General features: G+C 37.5%; 7 protein-coding genes across 8 annotated transcripts; 5 read left to right on the forward strand and 2 right to left on the reverse strand.

Moving 5' to 3' along the window:
- The first annotated feature begins 355 nt into the window (after window positions 1–355).
- On the forward strand, window positions 356–2,314 carry LOC9305998 (putative leucine-rich repeat receptor-like serine/threonine-protein kinase At2g24130). The gene is made up of 2 exons (XM_002867829.2): window positions 356–1,837; window positions 1,919–2,314. The coding sequence occupies exons 1-2, from the start codon at window positions 580–582 to the stop codon at window positions 2,212–2,214; spliced, it is 1,554 nt and encodes a 517-aa protein (XP_002867875.1). The 5' UTR covers window positions 356–579; the 3' UTR covers window positions 2,215–2,314.
- A 7,051-nt stretch (window positions 2,315–9,365) lies between these two features.
- LOC9303948 (calcium-binding protein CML42) lies at window positions 9,366–10,258 on the forward strand. Its single transcript, XM_002867830.2, has one exon. It carries the CDS (start codon window positions 9,554–9,556, stop codon window positions 10,118–10,120), a length of 567 nt encoding a protein of 188 aa, XP_002867876.1. The 5' UTR covers window positions 9,366–9,553; the 3' UTR covers window positions 10,121–10,258.
- On the forward strand, window positions 10,242–12,782 carry LOC9303949 (pentatricopeptide repeat-containing protein At4g20770). Its single transcript, XM_021017442.1, has one exon. It carries the CDS (start codon window positions 10,252–10,254, stop codon window positions 12,667–12,669), a length of 2,418 nt encoding a protein of 805 aa, XP_020873101.1. The 5' UTR covers window positions 10,242–10,251; the 3' UTR covers window positions 12,670–12,782.
- Window positions 12,658–14,671, reverse strand: LOC9303950 (C-factor). Its single transcript, XM_002869881.2, has 6 exons — window positions 14,331–14,671; window positions 14,036–14,188; window positions 13,848–13,941; window positions 13,580–13,662; window positions 13,234–13,387; window positions 12,658–13,135 (listed from the first exon to the last, which is right to left on the reverse strand). The coding sequence occupies exons 1-6, from the start codon at window positions 14,505–14,507 to the stop codon at window positions 12,900–12,902; spliced, it is 897 nt and encodes a 298-aa protein (XP_002869927.1). The 5' UTR covers window positions 14,508–14,671; the 3' UTR covers window positions 12,658–12,899.
- Window positions 14,672–14,745: 74 nt separating this feature from the next.
- On the reverse strand, window positions 14,746–17,566 carry LOC9305999 (pentatricopeptide repeat-containing protein At4g20740). The gene has a single exon (XM_002869882.2). The coding sequence runs from the start codon at window positions 17,504–17,506 to the stop codon at window positions 15,311–15,313; it is 2,196 nt and encodes a 731-aa protein (XP_002869928.1). The 5' UTR covers window positions 17,507–17,566; the 3' UTR covers window positions 14,746–15,310.
- Window positions 17,567–19,305: 1,739 nt separating this feature from the next.
- LOC110226193 lies at window positions 19,306–20,295 on the forward strand. The gene is given in 4 exon segments (XM_021016926.1): window positions 19,306–19,572; window positions 19,574–19,642; window positions 19,644–19,694; window positions 20,221–20,295. Coding segments are annotated over 4 exon segments (390 nt in total). The 3' UTR covers window positions 20,224–20,295.
- On the forward strand, window positions 19,416–22,572 carry LOC9306000 (probable UDP-arabinose 4-epimerase 3). Of its 2 annotated transcripts, XM_021019985.1 has the most exons (10): window positions 19,416–19,694; window positions 20,221–20,409; window positions 20,496–20,620; window positions 20,779–20,892; window positions 21,001–21,108; window positions 21,191–21,282; window positions 21,376–21,517; window positions 21,595–21,689; window positions 21,782–21,911; window positions 21,999–22,572. In XM_021019985.1, the coding sequence occupies exons 2-10, from the start codon at window positions 20,352–20,354 to the stop codon at window positions 22,368–22,370; spliced, it is 1,236 nt and encodes a 411-aa protein (XP_020875644.1). In that variant the 5' UTR covers window positions 19,416–19,694; window positions 20,221–20,351; the 3' UTR covers window positions 22,371–22,572. The 2 variants fall into 2 exon arrangements, with proteins under 2 accessions (XP_020875644.1, XP_002867878.2); XM_002867832.2 differs by lacking the exon at window positions 19,416–19,694 and having other exon boundaries at window positions 20,325–20,406.
- The last annotated feature ends 61 nt before the right edge of the window (window positions 22,573–22,633 follow it).

The raw sequence follows: 22,633 nt of genomic DNA on the forward strand, positions 1-22,633 counted from the left end.
TTTAGTTGGAAAACTCGTAACACAAAATTAGGTTTCATTTCATCAGTTGATTAGTAACACACTTAGGTGATTAAAATATTACTCAAAATGAAGATGATTACTAACGCGGTTACGCGGGCACATATATCTTTATGCGCATGAAATGATCTAACTTCTAAATATTGTTAGACAAATTTTACTCATTAGTATAGGCTGGTTCCAGTTATTTTGTACCAATCTTGTTAATTTTTTCCGGAGTTTGTCTTTTTAAAAATAATTTTGATAACAAGGTAAAACATTCCAAAGAAAAATTAACTCATCAAATTGAATTGAATTTTTAATATATTTTGAAAAGTGTAGTAGATATTTCCAAAATATAAAGACTTCACATTTTATTTTTTTAATAATCTGCAACTTCCAAGCACACGATCACTAAAAGGAAGAAAATGGGCGCGTAAATCTCCTCCCACTCTGTTTCAAAATAACCGCCAACAACAACACCTCAAGTAACAAAGAAACTACCTCTCTGCTTCTTTCTCTCTATCATCTCACCCATACACGAAACCAAAAAAACGTAACTTTGTGTTCTCTATCTCTCCAATGGCGTCTTCTGTCTTCTTCTTCATCTTCTTCCTCACACTATCATCATCCTACCTTCCTCTCTCAGTATTCTCAGCAACCGTCGTCGAAGACCTTGCTAATCTTAGTCCACCTCCTGATTTCAACACCACAATTACCAACAACTGTCTTCGTGATCCGTTGCTCCGTTACTGCAACAACACTTCTTCTTCTCCGTTGGACATCGTTGAGATCTTCAGATCCACAATCGTCGCTAGTCATCTTTGCAACGAGTCCAAGAACCCTAACTGCGTCGAATCTTTCCCCAGAATCAGAATCCACGGTCGTCCTAAAACCGCTGCGCTTTATCTCTCTTTCGATTTCTTCTGGAAGTACTGTCCATTAACCGTCGTTGATATTGAGTTAGTGAATAACTCTCTCAAGAATGGGTTTCCGACAAATGTTCTGTCTTGTGCTCAGATTCGTACTCTTGATCTGAGTTACAACCAATTCTCTGGGTTTGTTCCGGTCCAGGATCTCTCTGGATTACCCAATCTGACCCATTTGAATCTATCGTATAACCGTTTTTCCGAGAATAAGATCTCGGATTCTGAGTTCTTCAAACGGTTTAACGCCTCGAGTTTCATACAATCCGGTGTTCTTCCCAATGTCAAGCGTTACAAGTTGAAAATTTTGGTCTTGTTGATTGTCTTTCCAATAATGGTGATTTTGCTCTGTTTTTGCTTTGGATGGTTATGTATCAAGAGACCTGATTACTTACCAAGAACATGCCGGAGAAGCCACAAGTTCACATTCGCGATGCTAGAAGCAGCAACAGATGAGTTTTCAGATCAACATCTTGTGAGCACGAGCAATACAGTGGATATCTACAAAGGAACGTTAAGAGACGGGACAGAGACGAAGATCGAGGTTTATAAAGAGAAGGTTTCGAGTGAGAAAAGGCGTGAATTCGCAGAGGAATGCGAGGCAGTTTTCAAGTTAAGACACAAGAATTTGCTAAGAGTTTTGGGTTGGTGCAATAGCAGAAACATGAGAGCTTTGGTTACAGAATGGATTCAAGGAGAAAATGTTGAGACTTGGTTAAGTTCTTCATCGGCTTTATCATGGAGAAGAAGGTTAAGAGTAGTTTTAGGAGTTGTAGAAGGTATTTGTTATCTATCAGATCAATGGCCAGAGATTACATTTGATCTCACCACAAGCAGTGTTTTGTTATCCGATGATAATCAAGATCCTTTGATTTCTCATTTCAAGGTTGGAGATGGAAACAACTTATCAACAAGTAAGGCTTCTTCTTCTTCTTGCAAATATCAAACTTCTAAAGGTTACAAAAACTAAGTGTGTTGTTGTTGTGTTAGTACAGATATATTCAACTTTGGATTGTTTCTTGTGGAGATGATTACAAATCTTAGACCTGATATGGAACAAGAAGATTCAGAAAGGAGGTATCTCGAGTATATAAGAGTTCATTATCCGGATAATCTAGAGAGAGTGATTGATGAGAAGATGAAGATTGATGAGAGAACATTTGATCAAGTTAAGCAAGCCATTACTCTTGGACTGATGTGCACTGATAAACCACCATTGAAGCAACCAAGCTTGACGCAGATTTATGACTTGGTGAGTTCATTGTATGAGTCTAGTTTACGACATCATTGAGATAACTTTTGAAAGCTTTATTGGTTTCTTTTGATTTTCAGACATATTTGTTTTAGATAATGGTATTGTAAGGATTAAAGACATATTTGTGTGTTTTTTCTTTGAATACTTTTAAGTATTGAGAGAGTTTGCAGAAAATGAATAACATTTCTGTAAATGGGCATTTCATAGATTTATGGGTTCTGAAATCGACCCGACCCGACATGGCTCGGAAGATCTAGAAACTATACACTAGTTGGCAAATGGGAACGTTCGAATTAAAATTCAGCAACTACTACGACGTGACTTGTCTCTTCTCCGTTGAAAATAGCCATCGACAGTTATGCATTAGTATCATTTATCAACTTGCAAAGCAATTTCAGTTTTAAAATAATCTAATTACTAATTAACCCGTATTTAATCCATCATTAGGGCATTAATCTTCATTACGAATTGAAACTGAAACTTGGATCACACTTAAAACGATCATAAAATGTGACGTTTTGTTTTTCTCCATCTCAATTTTTTCCCGGGAAAAATTGTTCTGAAGATTTGTCCAGGAAAAAATTGTTCGAAGAAAAGTAATTCAAAACTGTTATAATAATTACTTTATTATTTGGTGTATATAAATATAAATAATGGAGAAAGAATTATACCCGCAGAAGGATCGGGATACTGAAAATAAAGAGATGAGAGGGAAAGAGATTATTACTTCTCTTGTAATTGAAGTAATGAATTGTGATTTTACATCGAACGAATTCGTTCGTTTATATAGGCGTAAAAAAGTAAATTACTATGCGTGCATAGTGACGGTGGGCTCCACATAAATTAATAAATAACGAAACGTTTAACCCATGTGCGCATCTTTTGCGACTTTACGATTCCTCCTTTTCACGACTTTTATAACACTCCCCCTTGGAGACCAGTGTCACTATGTCTCTTGCGTAATGTCTTCTGTTGCCTCGTTAAAAACCTTTCTAGGAAAACCCGGTGGGAAAAACCATAGTAGGTAAAAAGAGTGCAACCGCGCAAGCTCCCCCTCGAATGATCAGGATCATAACTTACAAGTCTTGTTGACGACGCATTCCAATGTTATGAACATGTTTCCTGAATATAGAGGTGGGTAATGATTTCGTGAAGAGATCCGCAGAATTCTCGGATGATCGGACATATTTTACTTCAATGTCTTTATTCTTCACGAGTTCTTGGGTGTATGAAAAGAACTTTGGAGGGATATGTTTGGTTCTATCGCTTTTGATATATCCTTCCTTTGTCTGAGCAACACATGCAGCATTGTCTTCATACAAGATAGTTGGCTCCGTATTCAGACGAATTCCACTACTCGTTTGAATGTGTCGACTTATTGATCGTAGCCACACGCATTCTCTACTCGCTTCATGGAGTGCAATGATTTCAGCATGATTTGAAGAAGTAGCTACAAGTGTCTGCTTATGAGAACGCCATGATATAGCAGTACCTCCAATCGTGAATACGTATCCTGTTTGGGATCGAGCTTTGTGTGGATCTGATAAATATCCTGCATCTGCAAAACCAATCATTTGACCATTTATATTTTTAGGATAAAATAACCCTAAATCAATAGTCCCTTGAAGATAACGAAAGACATGTTTAATTCCGTTCCAATGTCTTCGTGTAGGAGATGAACTAAATCTAGCCAAAAGATTGACTGAAAATGATATATCAGGTCGAGTGCAATTTGCAAGATACATAAGGGCTCCAATTGCACTTAGATATGGTACTTCAGGACCGAGTATCTCTTCATTCTCCTCATGCGGTCGAAATGGATCACTCTCAACGTTAAGTGATCTAACGACCATAGGAGTACTCAGAGGAGTTGCCTTATCCATGTTGAATCGTTTTAGCACTCTTTTAGTATACGTGGATTGGTGCACAAATATACCCTTTTGGGAATGTTCAATTTGTAGGCCAAGACAAAACTTTGTTTGTCCGAGATCTTTCATCTCGAATTCCCCTTTTAAATAGTTTGTTGCTTTCTGTATTTCATCTTGAGTCCCAATTATATTTAGATCATCAACATATACCGCGATTATCACAAATCCGGATTTTGTTTTCTTGATGAAAACACATGGGCATATAGGATCGTTTACGTATCCTTCTTTCGTTAAATGTTCACTGAGACGATTATACCACATTCGCCCAGATTGCTTTAACCCATATAATGATCTTTGCAACTTTATTGCACATAACTTTTTGGGTTTAGATTTCAATGCTTCTGGCATATTAAACCCGTCGGGAACTCTCATATAGATATCTGTATCTAATGATCCATACAAATATGCTGTAACAACATCCATGAGACGCATTTCTAAATTTTTATCAGCCGCTAGACTCATCAAGAATCTAAACGTTATTGCATCCATAACGGGGGAATATGTTTCCTCATAATCAATCCCGGGTCTTTGAGAAAATCCTTGAGCTACGAGACGAGCCTTGTATCTCGTAATTTCATTTTTCTCATTTCGTTTTCTAACGAAAACCCACTTGTATCCAACCGGTCTCACATCTTCAGGTGTGAGTATAATAGGTCCGAATACATTTCGCTTATTAAGTGAATCAAGTTCGACTTGGATGGCATCCTTCCATTTTATCCAGTCGTGTCTCTTTTGACATTCATATACAGACTGTGGTTCTGGATCTTCGTTTTCCTCATTTATTTCTTTTGCTACGAGGTATGAGAAAACGTCATCGACTTCATCCATTTTATTTCGATCCCAGATCTTTCCATTATGGATATAGTTGATAGAAATCTCATGATTTCCTTCAGGCTCATGATGCTCATCATTGTCATTAGACTCATGATTCGTTTCTTCCAAAATGCTTTCTGCTATTTTGGGAATATCGAGCTTTTCAGCTTCCTTTCGCTTTCTAGGATTTTTATCCTTAGAACCAACTGGTCTACCACGCTTCAGGCGTGTTCTAGACTCACGTGTATCGTCTGCTTTTCCATGTTCTTGTGGAATTTCAATCCGAGCAGGAACATTTGCAGCTGGAATATGTGATTTGGTTATCGTTTTAGTATCTGCAAAAGCATCAGGTAATTGATTTGCTATACTTTGTAAATGCATAATTCGTCGAACTTCCAGTTCCGACTGTTTCGTAGGAGGATCAAGATGTAACAAAGATGGTACACTCCACTTTATATTCTTTCCTACTTGTTTGTTTTCTCCCCCTAGAACTGGGAACTCTTTTTCATCAAAATGACAGTCAGCAAAGCGTGCCGTAAAGAGGTCACCAAGGTTCTAAATACCTTATAATAGATGGAGAATCATAACCCACATATATCCCTAACCTTCGTTGGGGTCCCATCTTTGTACGTTGTGGCGGTGCTACAGGCACATATACCGCACAACCAAAAATCTTTAGATGAGAAATATTTGGTTCACGACCAAATACTAGTTGTAATGGGGAATATTTATGATATGCACTTGGTCTCATTCGGATAAGTGCTTCAGCATGCAAAATAGCGTGTCCCCATACAGAGGTTGGGAGTTTTGATCTCATGATCAATGGTCTTGCAATCAATTGCAGACGTTTAATTAATGATTCCGCCAAGCCATTTTGTGTATGAACATGAGCTACAGGATGTTCAACTTCAATTCCTGTTACCATACAATAATCATTGAATGCTTGGGATGTGAATTCACCAGCGTTGTCTAGTCTAACTCTTTTAATAGGGTAATCAGAAAACTGAGCCCTCAGTTTGATTATTTGAGTTAGAAATCTCGCAAATACAATATTTCGAGATGATAATAGACAAACATGTGACCATCTGCTGGATGCGTCAATTAATACCATGAAATAGTGGAATGGTCCACATGGTGGATGTATTGGTCCACAAATATCTCCTTGAATTCGTTCAAGGAATTTTGGTGATTCTTTATCAATTTTGGCTGGCGATGGCCTTATGATAAGTTTTCCAAGAGAACATGCAGCACATGTCTTTTTATTCCCATGATATATCTCCTGGATTTTCAATGGGTGTCCATGTGAGCTCTCTATGATTTTTCGCATCATCGAGGTGCCTGGATGACCGAGGCGATCATGCCATAATGTGAAATCTTCTGGATTTCTTTTAATCACTAGATGCGATTCGATTGCACTTATATGAGTATAATGCAATCCTGAAGGAAGTTTTGGAAATTTTTCCAATATAAGCATTTTTCCCGATTTATCAGAAGTTATGTACATATACTTCTTTTCATTCTCAGTTGCAGACTGAGTATCATATCCTTGAAGGTATATGTCTTTGAAACTCAACAAATTCCTTTTAGATTTTGGAGAATACAAGGCATTTTTTATGGAAAACTTGGTTCCATTAGGCAACATAAAGTTGGCCATACCAGTTCCTTCAATCACGTCTACAGGACCTGATATTGTATTGACAATCATGTTTGTCGGTTTTAAGTTAGAGAAATATCTTTTGTCCTTTAGAATAGTGTGTGTTGTCCCACTATCTGGTATGCAAATTTCTTGAGCCATTTCCTTGGAGATTGTTTCATCCATTTCTGTGATTAAGATAAATGAAAGTAAATTTTATTCATGAAAGGAAAACACACAATAATTATATATGAAATTGTTGTTAAAACAACATTATTTTTCAAAATAACAAAAGCATAATATTATATATATAATATTATATATATGGCATAACTAGAGACTATTTCAGCAGTCTCAATACAAGCTCTTTAGTTAACCGCAAAAGCGGTCTAATCCAAATCATTTGCAAAGGAGGGAGAATCGAGATACGATGTATCCTCGAAGTTTTCTGCTAAATTGACTTCTTTCCCTTTTCCTTTCGTGGAATTCATGTACAACTTACAAAGATGTGGAGGAGTTCGACACGTACGGGCCCAATGTCCCTTAGATCCACATCTATAACACACATTCTCACTCTTCTGGGTGGAATTTTCTTGGTGTTCCTTCCCTTTTGAATCATTTTGAGGACGAACCCATTTGAACGACCTCCTTCCACGTGAGTTGTAATTTCTTCCACGCCCACGATTAAAACGACCACCACGACCCCGATATGATTGATTCCCTTTCTCGGGATAGTTTACATCCTTTTTCTCCGGATTTTTTACATCCGTTGCATTCACTTCAGGGAATGCTTTGGTTCCTGCAGGCCGAGCATTGTGGTTTTTGATGAGAAGTTCATTATTCTTCTCTGCTATCATAAGCGCCACAATCAGCTCGGAAAACATTTTGTACTTGCAGTTCCTGTATTGTTCTGCAAGAACATAGTGCTCCTTATGGAATGTAAGGTAGGTTTTATTGAGCATTTCGTCTTCGCTCACTTTCTTACCACAGTATTCCAATTGAGCCACGATTCTTAACATGGTAGAATTATACTGTGCTACCTTGTTAAAATCTAGGAACCTCAAATTTGCCCATTCGTCAAGGGCATGTGGGAGGGTTATTGCTTTCTGGTTGTCAAACCTATTTTTTAAAGCTTTCCACAACTCCACGGGGTCTTTTACATTTGCATAATCATGCATCAGATTTTCATCTAGATGCTTTCTTAGAAAAATTATCGCCTTTGCCTTTTCATTGGCAGGTGAGTCATTTTTCTCTTTTATTAAGCCAAGAGATTGTAAATGTAATTCGACGTTGGCAATTCAAAAAAATATATAATTGGCCAAAGTGATGTGCAGAGCCGAAAACTTAAGCTTCTCAATATTTGCCATTTGTTTTCTAAAATAAAAACATGGAATATTATTAGAAATCTTTATTTAATTTATTTTAAAACATATTTAAAATAAACCGTTTACATTAATAATGCAAGCGATTACAAAAAGAAAAAGAGTACAAACAAATAAACTAATGTTCAAACGAAATTCTTGCGGAGTAAAATCTACAACGCAAAGATTATAAATACACATAATAATGATTCCAAAAACAAATATTAAGAATAATCGAAACATTCTTCAAAACTTCAAAACTTCAAAATTCTTCTTCTTTTTTCGGAGAGAGTTTTTAGAGAGATGAAAAAATTTTGTTTTGATGAAATGAATGAGAAAATGAATGAATTTATAGATTGAAAAATACTATTCCTAGCCGTTGGAAAAAGTTGAATTTTTTGAAAAAATTTTGAAATTTTTCTTTGAGACCGTTGGCGAAAAAGATTTAAACAAAAATTAATCTGAAAAATTAGAGATCAATCAAACAAAAATTATCGATTCAGATAAAAATATTTATACAGGTGAATAAACTATAATATAAACAAATAATTCACAGTGATATTATGGTGACGAATTATCCACATAGAAACAGTAAATATATATGTGGCGGCTCAGCCGACCGGTAGCAGAAATAAATATTTAAAGCAGTGCATAAAATTAAGGCGGCTCAGCCGACCGGCAACAGAAATAAATATCTAAAGCAGTACATAAAATTAAGGCGGCTCAGCCGACCGGTAGCAGAAATAAATATTTAAAGCAGTGAATAAAATTTCAGGTGGCTCAGCCAACCATTAACAGAAAATAATTAATTATGGTGCATGAAGTAATTTCAGGTGGCTCAGCCAACCATATAGTTTCTTTTATTTATTTATATAATTTTCTTTTCTCCTTTTTTTTTTCTCATATTTTTTCTTTTAACGAGGCGACATACTGTCCGGTATAATACCGTATTTTTTTTTTCAGCGATCATAGAGTGATCGTGCTGATAACGTGTTATAATAATTACTTTATTATTTGGTGTATATAAATATAAATAATGGAGAAAGAATTATACCCGCAGAAGGATCGGGATACTGAAAATAAAGAGATGAGAGGGAAAGAGATTATTACTTCTCTTGTAATTGAAGTAATGAATTGTGATTTTACATCGAACGAATTCGTTCGTTTATATAGGCGTAAAAAAGTAAATTACTATGCGTGCATAGTGACGGTGGGCTCCACATAAATTAATAAATAACGAAACGTTTAACCCATGTGCGCATCTTTTGCGACTTTACGATTCCTCCTTTTCACGACTTTTATAACAAAAACTACATTTTTATCATTACCCAAAAGAAAAAAGAAAAAAAAAAACTAGATTTTTATTCTTGTGATTGTCAAATACTCAAATATTATTCGACAGATCACAAAAAGGCGACATTTTTATTTTCACATTAATATGAATTATGGGTTTGATGCTCCAAGTTCATACATGGCGGGCCAGACAAAGTCAATGCCGGCAAAAACGGACTCCTTCCCATAAAAATTTATCAATTCCCCAATTGTTTCTCTTCTCTTCTATAATTAGACTCCATTTTCTCAATCTCTGATTATAATCCCACAAACCAAGAAGAAAGAAGAAGAACACAAACTCTAAGACAATGGAGTGTAACAACGAGAAGAAGAAAGTTTCAAGACAATCATCATCCTTCAGACTACGAAGCCCAAGCCTAAACGCACTTCGTCTCCAACGAATCTTCGACTTATTCGACAAAAACGGCGACGGATTCATAACCGTTGAAGAGCTAAGCCAAGCTTTATCACGTCTTGGTCTCAACGCTGATCTCTCCGATCTCAAATCCACCGTTGAATCATACATTCAACCAGGTAACACTGGTCTCAATTTCGACGATTTCTCTTCTCTTCACAAAACACTCGACGATTCTTTCTTCGGTGGAGCTTGTGGAGAAGAGAATGAAGATTCTTCTTCCTCCGCCGAGGATGAATCGGATCTCGCTGAGGCGTTTAAGGTTTTCGATGAGAACGGTGATGGATTCATCTCCGCTAGGGAATTACAAGCGGTTTTGAAGAAACTTGGGTTACCTGAAGGTGGAGAGATGGAGAGAGTGGAGAAGATGATCGTTTCCGTTGACCGGAATCAAGATGGTCGCGTTGACTTTTTTGAATTCAAGAACATGATGCGTACTGTTGTCATCCCTTCTTCTTGATTCTCAAGAAACAATTTTTTCCCCAAGATTATTATTTTACTTTTTGTCTTTTAAATTTGTATTTTTCTCAATTTATCTAATGATTGATTTAAACATTATAAACAAATAAACTTTTTCTACTCTTGAGGGAGATGCTTAGTGGATTTAGCAAGAAAAGTTCGTACCAAACCTCATATTATCACCTATATAAACAATATTCCACAGCTTCTTTAAGTAAAAAAAAAATGCGTAGTGGAGGCAATAAGTATTTAGCGAGTCTCTTGCGTTGTTACAGAGATGAAAGGTGTAAACTTTCGGGGAAAGTTATACATGGGTTCATTGTTAGGACGGGATTAAACAGTGATACTTATCTATGTAATCGTTTACTGGATTTGTATATTGAGTTTGGCGATGGAGATTATGCACGGAAGCTGTTTGACGAAATGTCTCTGAGAGATGTTTATTCTTGGAATGCTTTTTTGACGTTTAGATGTAAAGTTGGGGATTTGGAGGAAGCGTGTGAGGTGTTTGATGGAATGCCTGAGAGAGATGTTGTGTCGTGGAATAATATGATTAGTGTATTGGTGAGGAAGGGGTTTGAGGAGAAGGCTTTGGATGTTTATGGGAGGATGGTTGGTGATGGGTTTTTGCCTTCTCGGTTCACGTTAGCTAGTGTTTTGAGCGCGTGTAGCAAGGTTCAGGATGGTGTTATCGGTATGAGATGTCACGGGGTTGCTGTTAAAACGGGGCTTGATAAGAATATTTTTGTTGGCAATGCGTTGTTGTCTATGTATGCAAAGTGCGGGTTTATGGTTGATTATGGTGTTCGAGTGTTTGAATCTCTCTCTGAACCTAATGAAGTCTCTTTTACGACGGTAATCAGCGGGTTAGCTCGGGAAAATAAAGTGTTGGAGGCAGTTCACATGTTCAGATTGATGTGTGAGAAAGGTGTGCAGGTGGATTGTGTTTGCTTATCTAATATTCTCAGCATCTCTGTTCCAAGAGAAGGATGTGATAGCCTGAGTGAAATCTATGGCAATGTGCTCGGGAAACAGATCCATAGTCTTGCGTTAAGACGTGGGTTCGTAGGAGAACTTCATCTGAACAATTCGTTGCTCGAAATATATGCAAAGAATAAAGACATGAATGGCGCAGAGCTGATTTTTACTGAGATGCCTGAAGTGAATGTTGTCTCTTGGAACATTATGATAGCTGGGTTTGGCCAGGAATATCGAAGTGACAAATCCATTGAATATCTAAAGAGAATGAGAGATTCTGGTTTTGAACCAAACGAAGTTACTTGCATTAGTATTCTTGGAGCGTGCTTTCGTTCAGGAGATGTTGAAACCGGTAGGAGAATATTCAATACCATTCCCCAGCCAAGTGTTAGCGCATGGAATGCTATGCTTTCTGGTTATTCTAACTATGAGCACTATGAGGAAGCAATAAACAATTTCAGACAAATGCAGTTTCAGAACCTGAAACCTGACAGAACCACTTTGAGTGTGATACTAAGTTCGTGTGCGAGATTGAGATTTCTGGAAGGAGGGAAACAGATCCATGGGGTAGCGATAAGGACCGAGACTTCTGAGGACAGTCACATAGTTAGTGGTCTTATTGCAGTGTATTCGGAATGCGAGAAAATGGAGATCTGTGAATGTATCTTTGATGATTGTATAAACGAATTGGATATCGCTTGTTGGAACTCGATGATCTCAGGTCTTAGACGCAACACACTGGACACAAAAGCTCTAATGCTCTTCAGAAGAATGCATCAGACTAGTGTGTTGTTACCTAATGAAACTACATATGCTATTGTATTAGGTAGCTGTTCAAGGTTATGTAGTTTGGTCCATGGAAGACAGTTTCATGGACAGGTAGTGAAGAGCGGATATGTAAGCGATTCCTTTGTTGAAACAGCTGTTACTGATATGTATTGCAAATGCGGTGAAATAGAATCAGCTCGACAGTTCTTTGATACTGTTTCGAGGAAAAACACGGTTATTTGGAATGAGATGATACATGGGTATGCTCATAATGGGCGAGGCGATGAAGCTGTTGATCTATACAGAGAGATGATATCAGCGGGAGAGAAACCCGACGGGATAACCTTTGTCTCTGTCTTGACTGCTTGCAGCCACTCAGGACTGGTGGATACAGGGCTTGAGATACTCAGTTCAATGCAGAGAGATCATGGAATTGAACCGGAGCTGGATCATTACATCTGTATAGTTGATTGTCTTGGAAGAGCTGGTCGTCTTGAAGATGCAGAGACGCTTGCAGAAGCTACACCATACAAAAGCAGCTCTGTTCTATGGGAGATTCTACTTAGTTCATGTAGAGTCTATGGCGATGTGAGCTTGGCTAGACGAGTTGCAGAGAAACTAATGCATCTGGATCCTCAGAACTCAGCAGCATATGTGCTGCTAAGCAACACATATAGTTCAGTCAGACAGTGGGATGACGCTGCAGCTCTTCAAGAATTAATGAACAAGAACAGAGTTCATAAAACTCCAGGTCATAGCTGGATCACATATGGCAATGATTTGGACTCGGGATTTCGAAAATAGCATGTAAAATTATGTAGTAATACACAATGTAGATAGAAGTTTATACCATCACATTGATTATTATTATAATATACTCAGAAAGCTCTCAGCTTCTGGATGCTCACTCCAAGTTATTCGATATTGCTCCAAGGAATTGCTCTCAAACCAAGAAAGTGAACAAAAAAACCCGACAAGAATTCAATAGAATTTTAAAGAACTGACCAGTCGGATCGAGAAAACCAATCAAGAAGTCACCAAGGTATCTCCTGGCCATCCCAAGCAAAGAACTTGCCGTTATCTTGTTTCTTAGCATTGTTGATGATGTGCAATAACTTCTGAACAGAGTACTCTCTTGTGAAAAGTTTTCCTTCAGGAACATTCTTTTGAAACGGCCGAGAGAGATCAGTGTCTACTGTGCCTGGATGCAGTAGAATGCATACCACAGGATCTTTCCTCCTACCTAACTCAACCGATACATTTTTCGTCACTGCAAAAGCAACAGTTGTGAACAGAAATTAATGGTTTTTTCAGCTCATACCAGATGGAAAAGTCAAGAATCTTCTAAAACTTATTATTCAATTGTACGTTGATTGAGTGCTGTTTTTGAAGCCCTGTAAGAGTGCCAACCACCAAGTCGGTTATCTCCAATGGATCCAACGCGGGCGCTTAAATTGGCTACAACAGCAACTTCCCTCTCAGTTCCACTACCTCCACCAGCCTTAAGGAGTGGCCACATATGCTGCAACACAGCCAAAGACAGAATCTTTTATCATTCAGAGTCATAGAGACCATGTCCATGAGTAAGCAAAACAAGGACACACATAACTTAGATTTGCTCTCAAGTTTTCTTTACCCACTTTCCTCCATTTCTCACTCTGTTTTCGTATAAGGGCAGTGTTCTTGACAAAAACAGAGAACTGGGAGAGCTTACCTTCATCACTAGGATTGGACCAACAGCGTTAACCTCGTAAGCAAGCATCAACGATGATTTTTCAACCTTGTTCAATGTTGTTTCTGTACTGAGATCAAAAGGGAAAATAAAAACTGGGGATTAAAGAAGAGTCCTTTATTTTCACAGGCTTCATTAGTTACCCCAAATTGTAGATAGAACTGAAACTAATTTCTCTAACGCAAGAGTAAGAAAGAATCACGATGTAATTGATTGGTATTCAAATGTTAGGTTACTCATACAGTCGTACCTGGCTGCAATACGCTAGGAATGGAGAGTATACCAGCTGCATTTATAAGAAGGTTGAGAGAACCATATCTTTCTCTCACAGATTCCGCTGATTCCTAATAACCAGATTTAACAGTTTCAGAAACGTGAACATGGAGCATTTGTTGTTGATTAGTGAAAGGAGACAGACTTGAGTGTAGAGACAATAACCTCAATGGTAGTTTCATCTGTAACATCAAGCTTTTGGATGAACAGTCTTTCAGAGAAACGATTCTTCAAATCAGAGAGACTTGTTGCTTCTTTTGGATTTCGGCAAGTAGCAACAACATACCCTTTCTCATTGTTCCCCAGCAACTGTCTTACCTAAAGAAAAAGGTGAAAAAGCTTAACCAAATATCGATCTTTCTTTCTTATCTCAACTGATAAAGTTAAAGATTCTGAGTAGTGGTTGATTAGCTCACAAATTTGTAGCGACCAGTAAATGAAAGAGAGAGAAGAGGCTCACAAATTCGAGGCCGATGCCTCTGGAAGCTCCTTGGACCATGGAAACCCCACCTTCCCACTTGGGAAAAGAAGATGATGATGACGTGGCTAAAGCAGACACTCTCATCTTCCTCAGAGCCACCACCGCCAACGACGGGGAAAGTAGCCACGCGCCACCGCTCTTCACCAGAGTGTTCATTGAAGAAATGGGTAACGAATAAAATGGATACTTTTTTCGGATGTGTGATTAAGATATAAAGGATGGATCATGGATCATAAATGCAACCACATTTCAAAGCCATCGACACGGGAACTTAACTGCCATTTCCAAAAAGTTGGGAAATAAAAACCCCAACTTTAGCTGTCAAAAAAAAAAAAAAAAAAAACCCCAACTTTATTCCAATCTCTTGACATTTCAAAATTTTAACCAAAAAATCTGAGTTTATGGTAAGTGAGAATTATCCATTGATTAATATACTACGAATCTAAAAATCATTTGTTGTGAAAAGGGAGTTTCCTAAACATCCTTACAAGGACTCAATATTGAAATTTGAAACATTAGCTAAACTTCAACCTGCAACATCAAAGCTACCACAAGGAATGCCATTAATCATTCTAACTAGCACAGAGGGAAGCGGGATCAGGGTTATGGGTTCACAAAATCCGAGCCAACAACTTGAGATATCTCCAGACCATTGATTTGTAAGTATCTCTCCACACAATGCTTGTGAGGCGCTTCACTACATCTCCCTTGGATCCAAAGATTTACTCACTTCCAAGCTTCAGCTATCAGAAGAATGAACCCAAATAAACAATTTCGCGGGTCTTGAATTATCCGTGGGAAGAGCTCCCAAACTTGCATGGTTGGGTTTAACAAACCCAGACTAATACCAACGCCCAAACGAGCATATCGTCATGCATCAAGGTATATATGCAGTTGTTTGGACAAAAGCACATTCTCTTAGTCAGCTGTGCAGCTAAATGATTTATCAGACCCAAACTTTAGTTATCGAGTAGTCTGCAACCCTTTGCTCTTAGTTTTGATTCGAGACCAAAAAACTTGATCCCTGAAAGCACCAAATCAGCTGTCTTCTTCTTTGTCTGCTCAATTAACATTTCATCATAGACTACCATGTCAGCCTCAGTCATGACTTTGCGCTTTTTCAGCTCTGCAAAGACTTCTCTTGCTGCTTTTATTGTTCCATGCTTAGACATACCAGAGATAATCGCACAGTATATAACTTCATTGATAGAGACACCTTCCTGGTTCATCTCGTCTACTACCTCCATAACCTTCTCGGCATTACTACCTTTGCATACATGACAAACCCTAAGAACGTACTTAAACTCCATAGGACCACTTTCAACGTTTCCTAGACATTCACGGACTAATAACATCACCGCATCAATTTCTCCAATTTGGCAGAGCCCTTTAGTAAGAGACAGATAAGCAGCTTTGGAAGGAACACGAGACATCTCAATGATTTTTTCATGACATGAACAAGCCTCTTGGACATCCCCTTTGTCAACAAAGCAGCAAAGTGCAATACTGTAAGATGATGAATCTGGTTCAAACCCAAATTCCTTCATTTCATAGAACAGTGACAAGGACTTTTGAATATCACCCATCTTGTAAAGAACCTCCATAAGAATGTTGTACACAGAGACACTGCCATGACCTTTAGTCTTTAGTATATCAAAGACATCTAAAGCCATCGTTCTCTTTTCTTCGTCAGCACATAACAATTTAAAAAATTGTGTAAGGTAATCTGTGACAGGGTATCCTAATTCTCCAATTCGTTCTAGCAAATTGGAGAAATCACTTAGTCTATTCATCACCACATATGCAACCATAATGGGACTTAGAGTCTCAAAATCTGGTTCTAGTTCTTCCTCAATTGCAACTTGGAAGAGGTTATATGCTTTATCAACCTGATTCACACTACATAAACCTTTAATAACAGCATTGTATATCCCTAGATCAGCTATGTACCCAGAATCAACCAGATCCTTCCACAGATCGCAAGCAGATCTGACCTTCCCATCCGCAACAAATCCTTCAATTAAAACCCTGTAGATCTCTCTATCAATCAAAATCTGCTTTCCCTTCATCTCCATAAACAATTCATAGCCTCTTTCAATTCTACCGTCTTTACACAGGCCCACAACAAGTGTTCCATACGCCATCACATCTGGTTTTATCTCATCACGTTTCATTTCATCCCAAACTCGTAAACTTGCATCCAAGTTCCCTTCAGAAACCAAAGTCTTGATCATTGCCGTGTAAGCAAAAACATCAGGCTTACATAAATTCTCCCTCATTCTCTGCAAAATCTCGAGCATTTCCTCGATTCTACCTGCTTTACACAACCCTTTAACCAAGATCATGAAAGTAGTACTCTCCTCCACCAACCCATCTTCTTTAAAATCCTCATAAACAGCCAAAGCTAAATCAAAGTAACCATTTTTCACCAAAGCATCCATTATCCTATTATACAAGAACACCCTAGGCTTAAACCCAAACTTCTTCATCTTCTCGTAAACGTAATAAACCCTTAAACCTCTTCTGTTATCGGCGTGCATTCTAATCAAAATCTCAAATTGTTTCTCCGACGGTGGTCTTCCCTGAGAATCCATAAGCTCAGGCAATTGATCCGCAGCACGAAAATGTCCGTTTCGATTAAGGCAATAAGCAAAAGCATTGTAAGCAGCGAAATCGTGTTTATACCCTTTTTGTTTACCAGCCCAATGAAAGAACTTAGCCGCAGCTGTAGCATCGTTTCCTAATTTCAAAACCTCGGCGACGATACTCGGCGTTACACGGCGGAGTTTGTTTAGCTCCGAGACTACTGAGGGACCCCAATGGTTACGATTCTTGCGGAATGCGTCGAGGACGAATCTCGCGATCGGAGATAGACGTTCGGAGGCGGCGGAGATCACCGTGGAATGTGACGGCGGCGAAGAAGAAGATCTTTCTAAAGGGAGATGGGTTTCTGGATCCCATTTGCGGAGATCGAAAGGTGTTCGGTGAGCGACGGCGTTTGATGGAGATTGGGGTGAGTCTCTGGATAGAGATTGGCGGGTTGAGAAGAGACCACCGTATACGATTGGGCGGTTTTGTGACGGTTTACGGTGGCCGTAGAAGAAATTGGGTTTAAGAGATTTATCAGAGAGATTCGGAGGTTTTGGTGATTTCATTTTCGCTTGTTCATCTTCTTCTCTCTGTTCTCTCACTGGTGTGTGAACTACTAATCTTAAATGTCGAAAACGACGACGTTTTTTAGTTCACTTCGGTCAGATTTCGGTTGGACTACTGGTGGAAACCCGGTTTTTCGGTTTGCTTTGGTTCGAATCGATTTTATTATATTATCGGGTTTGGTAACTTTGGTTTGAAGAATCTCGGTTTGGTTCAGTTACAGGTACAAAATAGGTTAAATATAGCTAGTCCATTAGCTTAAAAATTTACTTTTATGTGGTTCGGTTTGATTTTTGGTTGCATTAATATTTTAAATACCTGTAATAAATTTCCGTATAACATAGCAATTTTTTTATTAAGACTGACTTAACAGTAATTATATTTATATGTTAAATATTTAAAACAATAAATATTGAACCCTAAATCAACAAAAAGGAATTTGGAAATTAATTAGTCTACAGAAACGCTTCCGGTTTGGTTAACCGAACCTATCTAGTGTATATACACATAACACATATGCACATCTTACATGCTTATAGAACCGGTCTCTACAGTCTCATCCTCACGTCGAATTTAATGTTAAAACTTCTCCAAGTATAACGAAGCTGCAAGTCTTTTAGAAGCTAGGCTACGATATAATACAAAGGAGACAAAAACTTGTAGGTAACCTAATGACTCAAAGAATTCAGCAGTCGGTTCGTTCTGAAATTAGAGTTAGTAGAGACTTTTATAGTATTTGGTTGGTTAGGTCTTAGGTGGGTCTCTTTTACTATTACGCTACAAGACTACGGTACGGATATTGACGTCTATATTTTCGTCTCCTTTCGTTTGGAAAAAGATCGGAAAAGCAAAGTCAACCAAAATTAGGCCGTATAAGGAAATTTAATTAATTTCAACAACCAGGACAAAACATATGATTGACCATTTTATCATCTCCCAATCATTTTTTTATAATAAATGATACAAATTGATAAACTTGATACAAAAATGATCGATATGATATTTTTTTCCATATTTTTGTTAATCAGTTTGATGACTATATTCATTTGTATGAGATAAAAGAAAAAAGACAAAGTTGCATTTGTTTAAACTCTCAATTATCACTCACGTATAAAGAATGTATATTAGTAAATATATTGAGAAATTATTACTTACTAGTTCTATATACAAAGTCTTAGGATAATTATTTGTTTACGCTCGATTCGTTGGCTTATCACGTTAGATGGTTAGGCAGTCGCTACAACTAGGCAGCAAAACTGTTTTGATCACCATCGATTGTTTTTTTTTGCCCATAATTTGATTAAAGAATTAAAAAATGAGGATCACAAACAAATGATTGCATAGTAGTTGATATTACAATCATTGCAATCGCATCCTAATTATAAAAAAAAAAAAAACTAATCGAAACTAATATATATATCCATGAAAGGAAGAAACTCATTTGTGTCGACATGCATTGGAACAACGACTTTGTTTTTGTTTGACTTTGATTAATAGTCACGATTTCTCACTATTTGTTTCATTCGCACCCCTAACAATTTAGAAACAAGGTTGGTTCTGAATGACATTCTCATGTTTGGTCATTCCTTCTTTTATTTTCACAAATTTCATACTTATGGGAGATGAAAACGTATAAACTATATAAGAAGTCATATTTATTGTAACATCATCATCAGTTGTAATGTTTTGACTTTGATTGTAGTCACATTTATCAACAGTGAGTCATTTTTACTACAAAATCTTCTTTATCTAGTTTAGTCAACACCATTTTTGTAAAAAAAATCTTTCACAATTCATGGAAATGAACAAATTAAAGGGTTTAGATTTAATAAAAGAACTTGAGGGTTTAAAAATAAATTTTGTGAAAGTTGAAGGACTGGTTTATAATTTTGTTTTCTTTCCCGAAAAAAAGGAAAGAGCTAAATAAGAAGGAAGGAGAGTGGAGACCAGGTCTCGTAGTTGTGGTTTGGTTTTGCATTGCACGTTTCTTCTTCTTTCTTCGCTCCTCACTTTCTTCTTCTTCCTCCGCTTCTCCTCTATTTTCTCTCTTTCTCTTTCTCTTTCTTTTTCTCTCCCAAAAGTCTCTCTTTCTCTCCCTTAATAACGTCGCGTCTTTCTCCATTTCAACCATCACACAACCTCTTCTTCTTCTTCCTCCTCTCTCTCAATTCGTTTCTCGAAAATTCTCAGGTACTTCTCTCTTATCTATGTATTGTTTCTTACTATTTACCCAATTCTTAACCTGATTTTGATCTGTTTCTGCATTTTCCCCTACTTTTGAAACGAATTTTGATTCTGATCAAAATTTTTGAATCGATACAAAATTGGGGATTGAAACGTTTCTGGGTTTCTTCTGATCAGTGATTTCTCAGATGGGTTTTCGATAAAGCAAAGAAATTTCGATCAAAGTCGACGACTTTAACACAGACTCTTTCTGCATTTTTTGTTTCTATGTTCTTTTGTTCTGTTCTGTGACAAACATGCTCTCTGCCTAAGAACTTTTTTCTCTTTGCAATTAACATATAAATTAATAAATAATTGAACTTTTATCTTATTTTTTCATAAATGTATTCAACTTTTGTCTGTCTCTTTCCTTGTTTTTGATTCTTTCATTAAGGTCCCACTTTCCAACAAATATTATTTTATTTGCTTATGTGAATGTATATGGTTTTGACTTTTGTATTCATTCAAATTATTTCTCTTTTTCTCTAAACAGTAATCTGCAGCTAACTTGATGATTGCTGGCTACTGAATCTTGAGTTTGTTTCTGGAGTTTTGTCTCAATAATACCAAATAACATAAAGACTACTCTGAGGTGATTTGAGTTCAGATTCTTCTGAATCTCCAATGCTAAGTTTCTCTAGAGCTAGAAGTCAAGGAAGAAACACGAGACCTCTTGGAGGTGGTTAGTCTTGAATCACAACATTTATATATATATTTGAGTGCAACATTATAGATGATCAATCGTTTTCTTTGATTTTGAAAATTCAGGGATGGAATACTTGGAACCCAAAAGGAAGAGCAATGTCATGGGCAAGCTTATCTTGGTAGTTTCTCTTACTGCGCTATGCATTATTATGCTCAAGCATGCACCGAGTTTCACATCACCAACCGCGGTAACTCCAAGTTCCTTTTTGCCTGAATCTTTGATCTGTTACGCTTTTTTTTTTTTATAATGTCTGCAAACATTTCTCCTGAATCTGGCTCTTGAAATGGTTCTTTTAGTTGATGTTTCTGTAATCTAAGTCTTGCTGTGGTTTGTTGGTTTCCTCAGTTTTCTCGCAGCGAGGAAGGCGTGACTCATGTGTTAGTCACTGGTGGCGCTGGATATATCGGATCACATGCTGCGTTGAGGCTCTTAAAGGATTCATACCGTGTAACCATTCTGGTAAAGTTTCTTTCTTTGATTGTATTTGGCAATCCACTGGAGAGAAAAGTTGTCAAACTGCACCAACCCATGGTTTTTGTAACACTAATCATTTTGTCTCACAAACAGGACAATCTTTCTCGCGGGAATCTTGGCGCTGTCAAGGTTTTACAGGGATTGTTCCCAGAAGCCGGGAGGCTTCAATTTATTTATGCTGACTTAGGAGATGCCAAAGCTGTAATGCTTCATATCCTTAAGATTCTTTTGAGCAATTTTTTTTCCTGGTATTTTGTATTAAGTATGGTTTTGTTCGTTTCAGGTCGATAAAATCTTCTCAGAGAATGCGTTTGATGCTGTTATGCATTTTGCTGCGGTAGCATATGTTGGAGAGAGCACTCTAGATCCTCTAAAGTACAATCTCCAGCCACTGTTTTGTTCATAAGACCTCTGCAAGATTGGAGTTCTTTGTGGTTAATCAATCTCATTTCGATTTTTGTTATGTAGGTATTACCACAACATTACATCAAACACATTAGTAGTTCTTGAAGCTGTGGCTAGACATAAAGTAAAGAAGTTGATATATTCAAGCACATGTGCCACTTATGGAGAACCTGACAAGATGCCTATTGTTGAAGTTACTCCACAGGTACTCAAAACAGTTTTAGAAAACCCTCTCTTTCGCATGAACATGTCTCATCAAATTTTGAAATTATCGATTTTCAGGTCCCGATTAACCCTTATGGAAAAGCTAAGAAGATGGCTGAAGATATGATCCTGGATTTCTCTAAAAACTCTGACATGGCAGTCATGATCCTAAGGTCAAGCTCCACATTTCTTGAAAGACTTAACAAGTCTCTGATTCTGATTTGATCAAGCAAACAATGTCTGATGATCTTTATGACTGTCACAGATACTTTAATGTGATCGGTTCAGACCCAGAAGGTAGACTAGGAGAAGCTCCAAAACCAGAGCTACGCGAACATGGGCGGATTTCAGGTGCTTGTTTCGATGCAGCTCGTGGCGTGATTCCAGGCCTGCAGGTAAATAAAACACACTCGTCTCTCAAACTCTCTTATGCTTCTTCTTCACTCAACTCTGATAAATGAAAAAATGGATTCAAACTGCAGGTCAAAGGAACAGACTACAAAACAGGAGATGGAACTTGTGTTCGTGACTACATTGATGTTACTGACCTTGTAGATGCTCACGTGAAGGCTCTCGAGAAAGCTAAGCCAAGAAATGTCGGAATCTACAATGTAGGTACCGGAAAAGGAAGATCGGTGAAGGAGTTTGTGGAAGCTTGTAAGAAAGCAACAGGAGTAGATATCAAAGTAGATTTCTTGCCTCGAAGACCTGGAGATTACGCAGAGGTTTACAGTGATCCAGCAAAGATTCTGAGAGATCTGAATTGGTCTGCTCGTTACACTAATCTTCAAGAAAGTCTTGAAGTCGCTTGGAAGTGGCAAAAGACTCATCCCCATGGATATGCTTCTTCTTAAAGACCCCCCCAAAAAAAGGAGTTTTAATTTTAAACTTGTTCCAAAATTGTTTATTGAGAGATTAGGTTATAGAAAGGAATTGATTTATTACAGCATTACAGTTCAATAAGTATTATTATGGTAATTTGATACAGTTTACAAGAGTTGTCGATGTAATCAAGTGACTTTATATATAAAAGGATACAGACTTCAATAGACGTAATCATAAGAATGGTGTAACCAAAACTCAATCTTCATTATCCACAATTTCTTGTTAGTGAAAG

Source organism: Arabidopsis lyrata, assembly GCF_000004255.2.
Source record: "Arabidopsis lyrata subsp. lyrata unplaced genomic scaffold ARALYscaffold_7, whole genome shotgun sequence".
Lineage (NCBI taxonomy): Eukaryota > Viridiplantae > Streptophyta > Magnoliopsida > Brassicales > Brassicaceae > Arabidopsis > Arabidopsis lyrata.

Excerpts from the sequence above, each read along its gene's own strand:
- LOC9305999 (XM_002869882.2), bottom strand. The coding sequence starts at position 17,506 with ATGAAATCACCAAAACCTCCGAATCTCTCTGATAAATCTCTTAAACCC.
- LOC9303950 (XM_002869881.2), bottom strand. The coding sequence starts at position 14,507 with ATGAACACTCTGGTGAAGAGCGGTGGCGCGTGGCTACTTTCCCCGTCG. Across the intron at positions 13,942-14,035 it reads CAGATGAAACTACCATTGAG|GAATCAGCGGAATCTGTGAG; the intron begins GTTATTGTCTCT and ends TCTGGTTATTAG. Across the intron at positions 13,388-13,579 it reads GTCCAATCCTAGTGATGAAG|CATATGTGGCCACTCCTTAA; the intron begins GTAAGCTCTCCC and ends GCTGTGTTGCAG.
- LOC9303948 (XM_002867830.2), top strand. The coding sequence starts at position 9,554 with ATGGAGTGTAACAACGAGAAGAAGAAAGTTTCAAGACAATCATCATCC.
- LOC9305998 (XM_002867829.2), top strand. The coding sequence starts at position 580 with ATGGCGTCTTCTGTCTTCTTCTTCATCTTCTTCCTCACACTATCATCA. Across the intron at positions 1,838-1,918 it reads TGGAAACAACTTATCAACAA|ATATATTCAACTTTGGATTG; the intron begins GTAAGGCTTCTT and ends GTGTTAGTACAG.
- LOC9303949 (XM_021017442.1), top strand. The coding sequence starts at position 10,252 with ATGCTTAGTGGATTTAGCAAGAAAAGTTCGTACCAAACCTCATATTAT.
- LOC9306000 (XM_021019985.1), top strand. The coding sequence starts at position 20,352 with ATGCTAAGTTTCTCTAGAGCTAGAAGTCAAGGAAGAAACACGAGACCT. Across the intron at positions 21,109-21,190 it reads ACTTAGGAGATGCCAAAGCT|GTCGATAAAATCTTCTCAGA; the intron begins GTAATGCTTCAT and ends TGTTCGTTTCAG. Across the intron at positions 21,690-21,781 it reads ATGGCAGTCATGATCCTAAG|ATACTTTAATGTGATCGGTT; the intron begins GTCAAGCTCCAC and ends TGACTGTCACAG.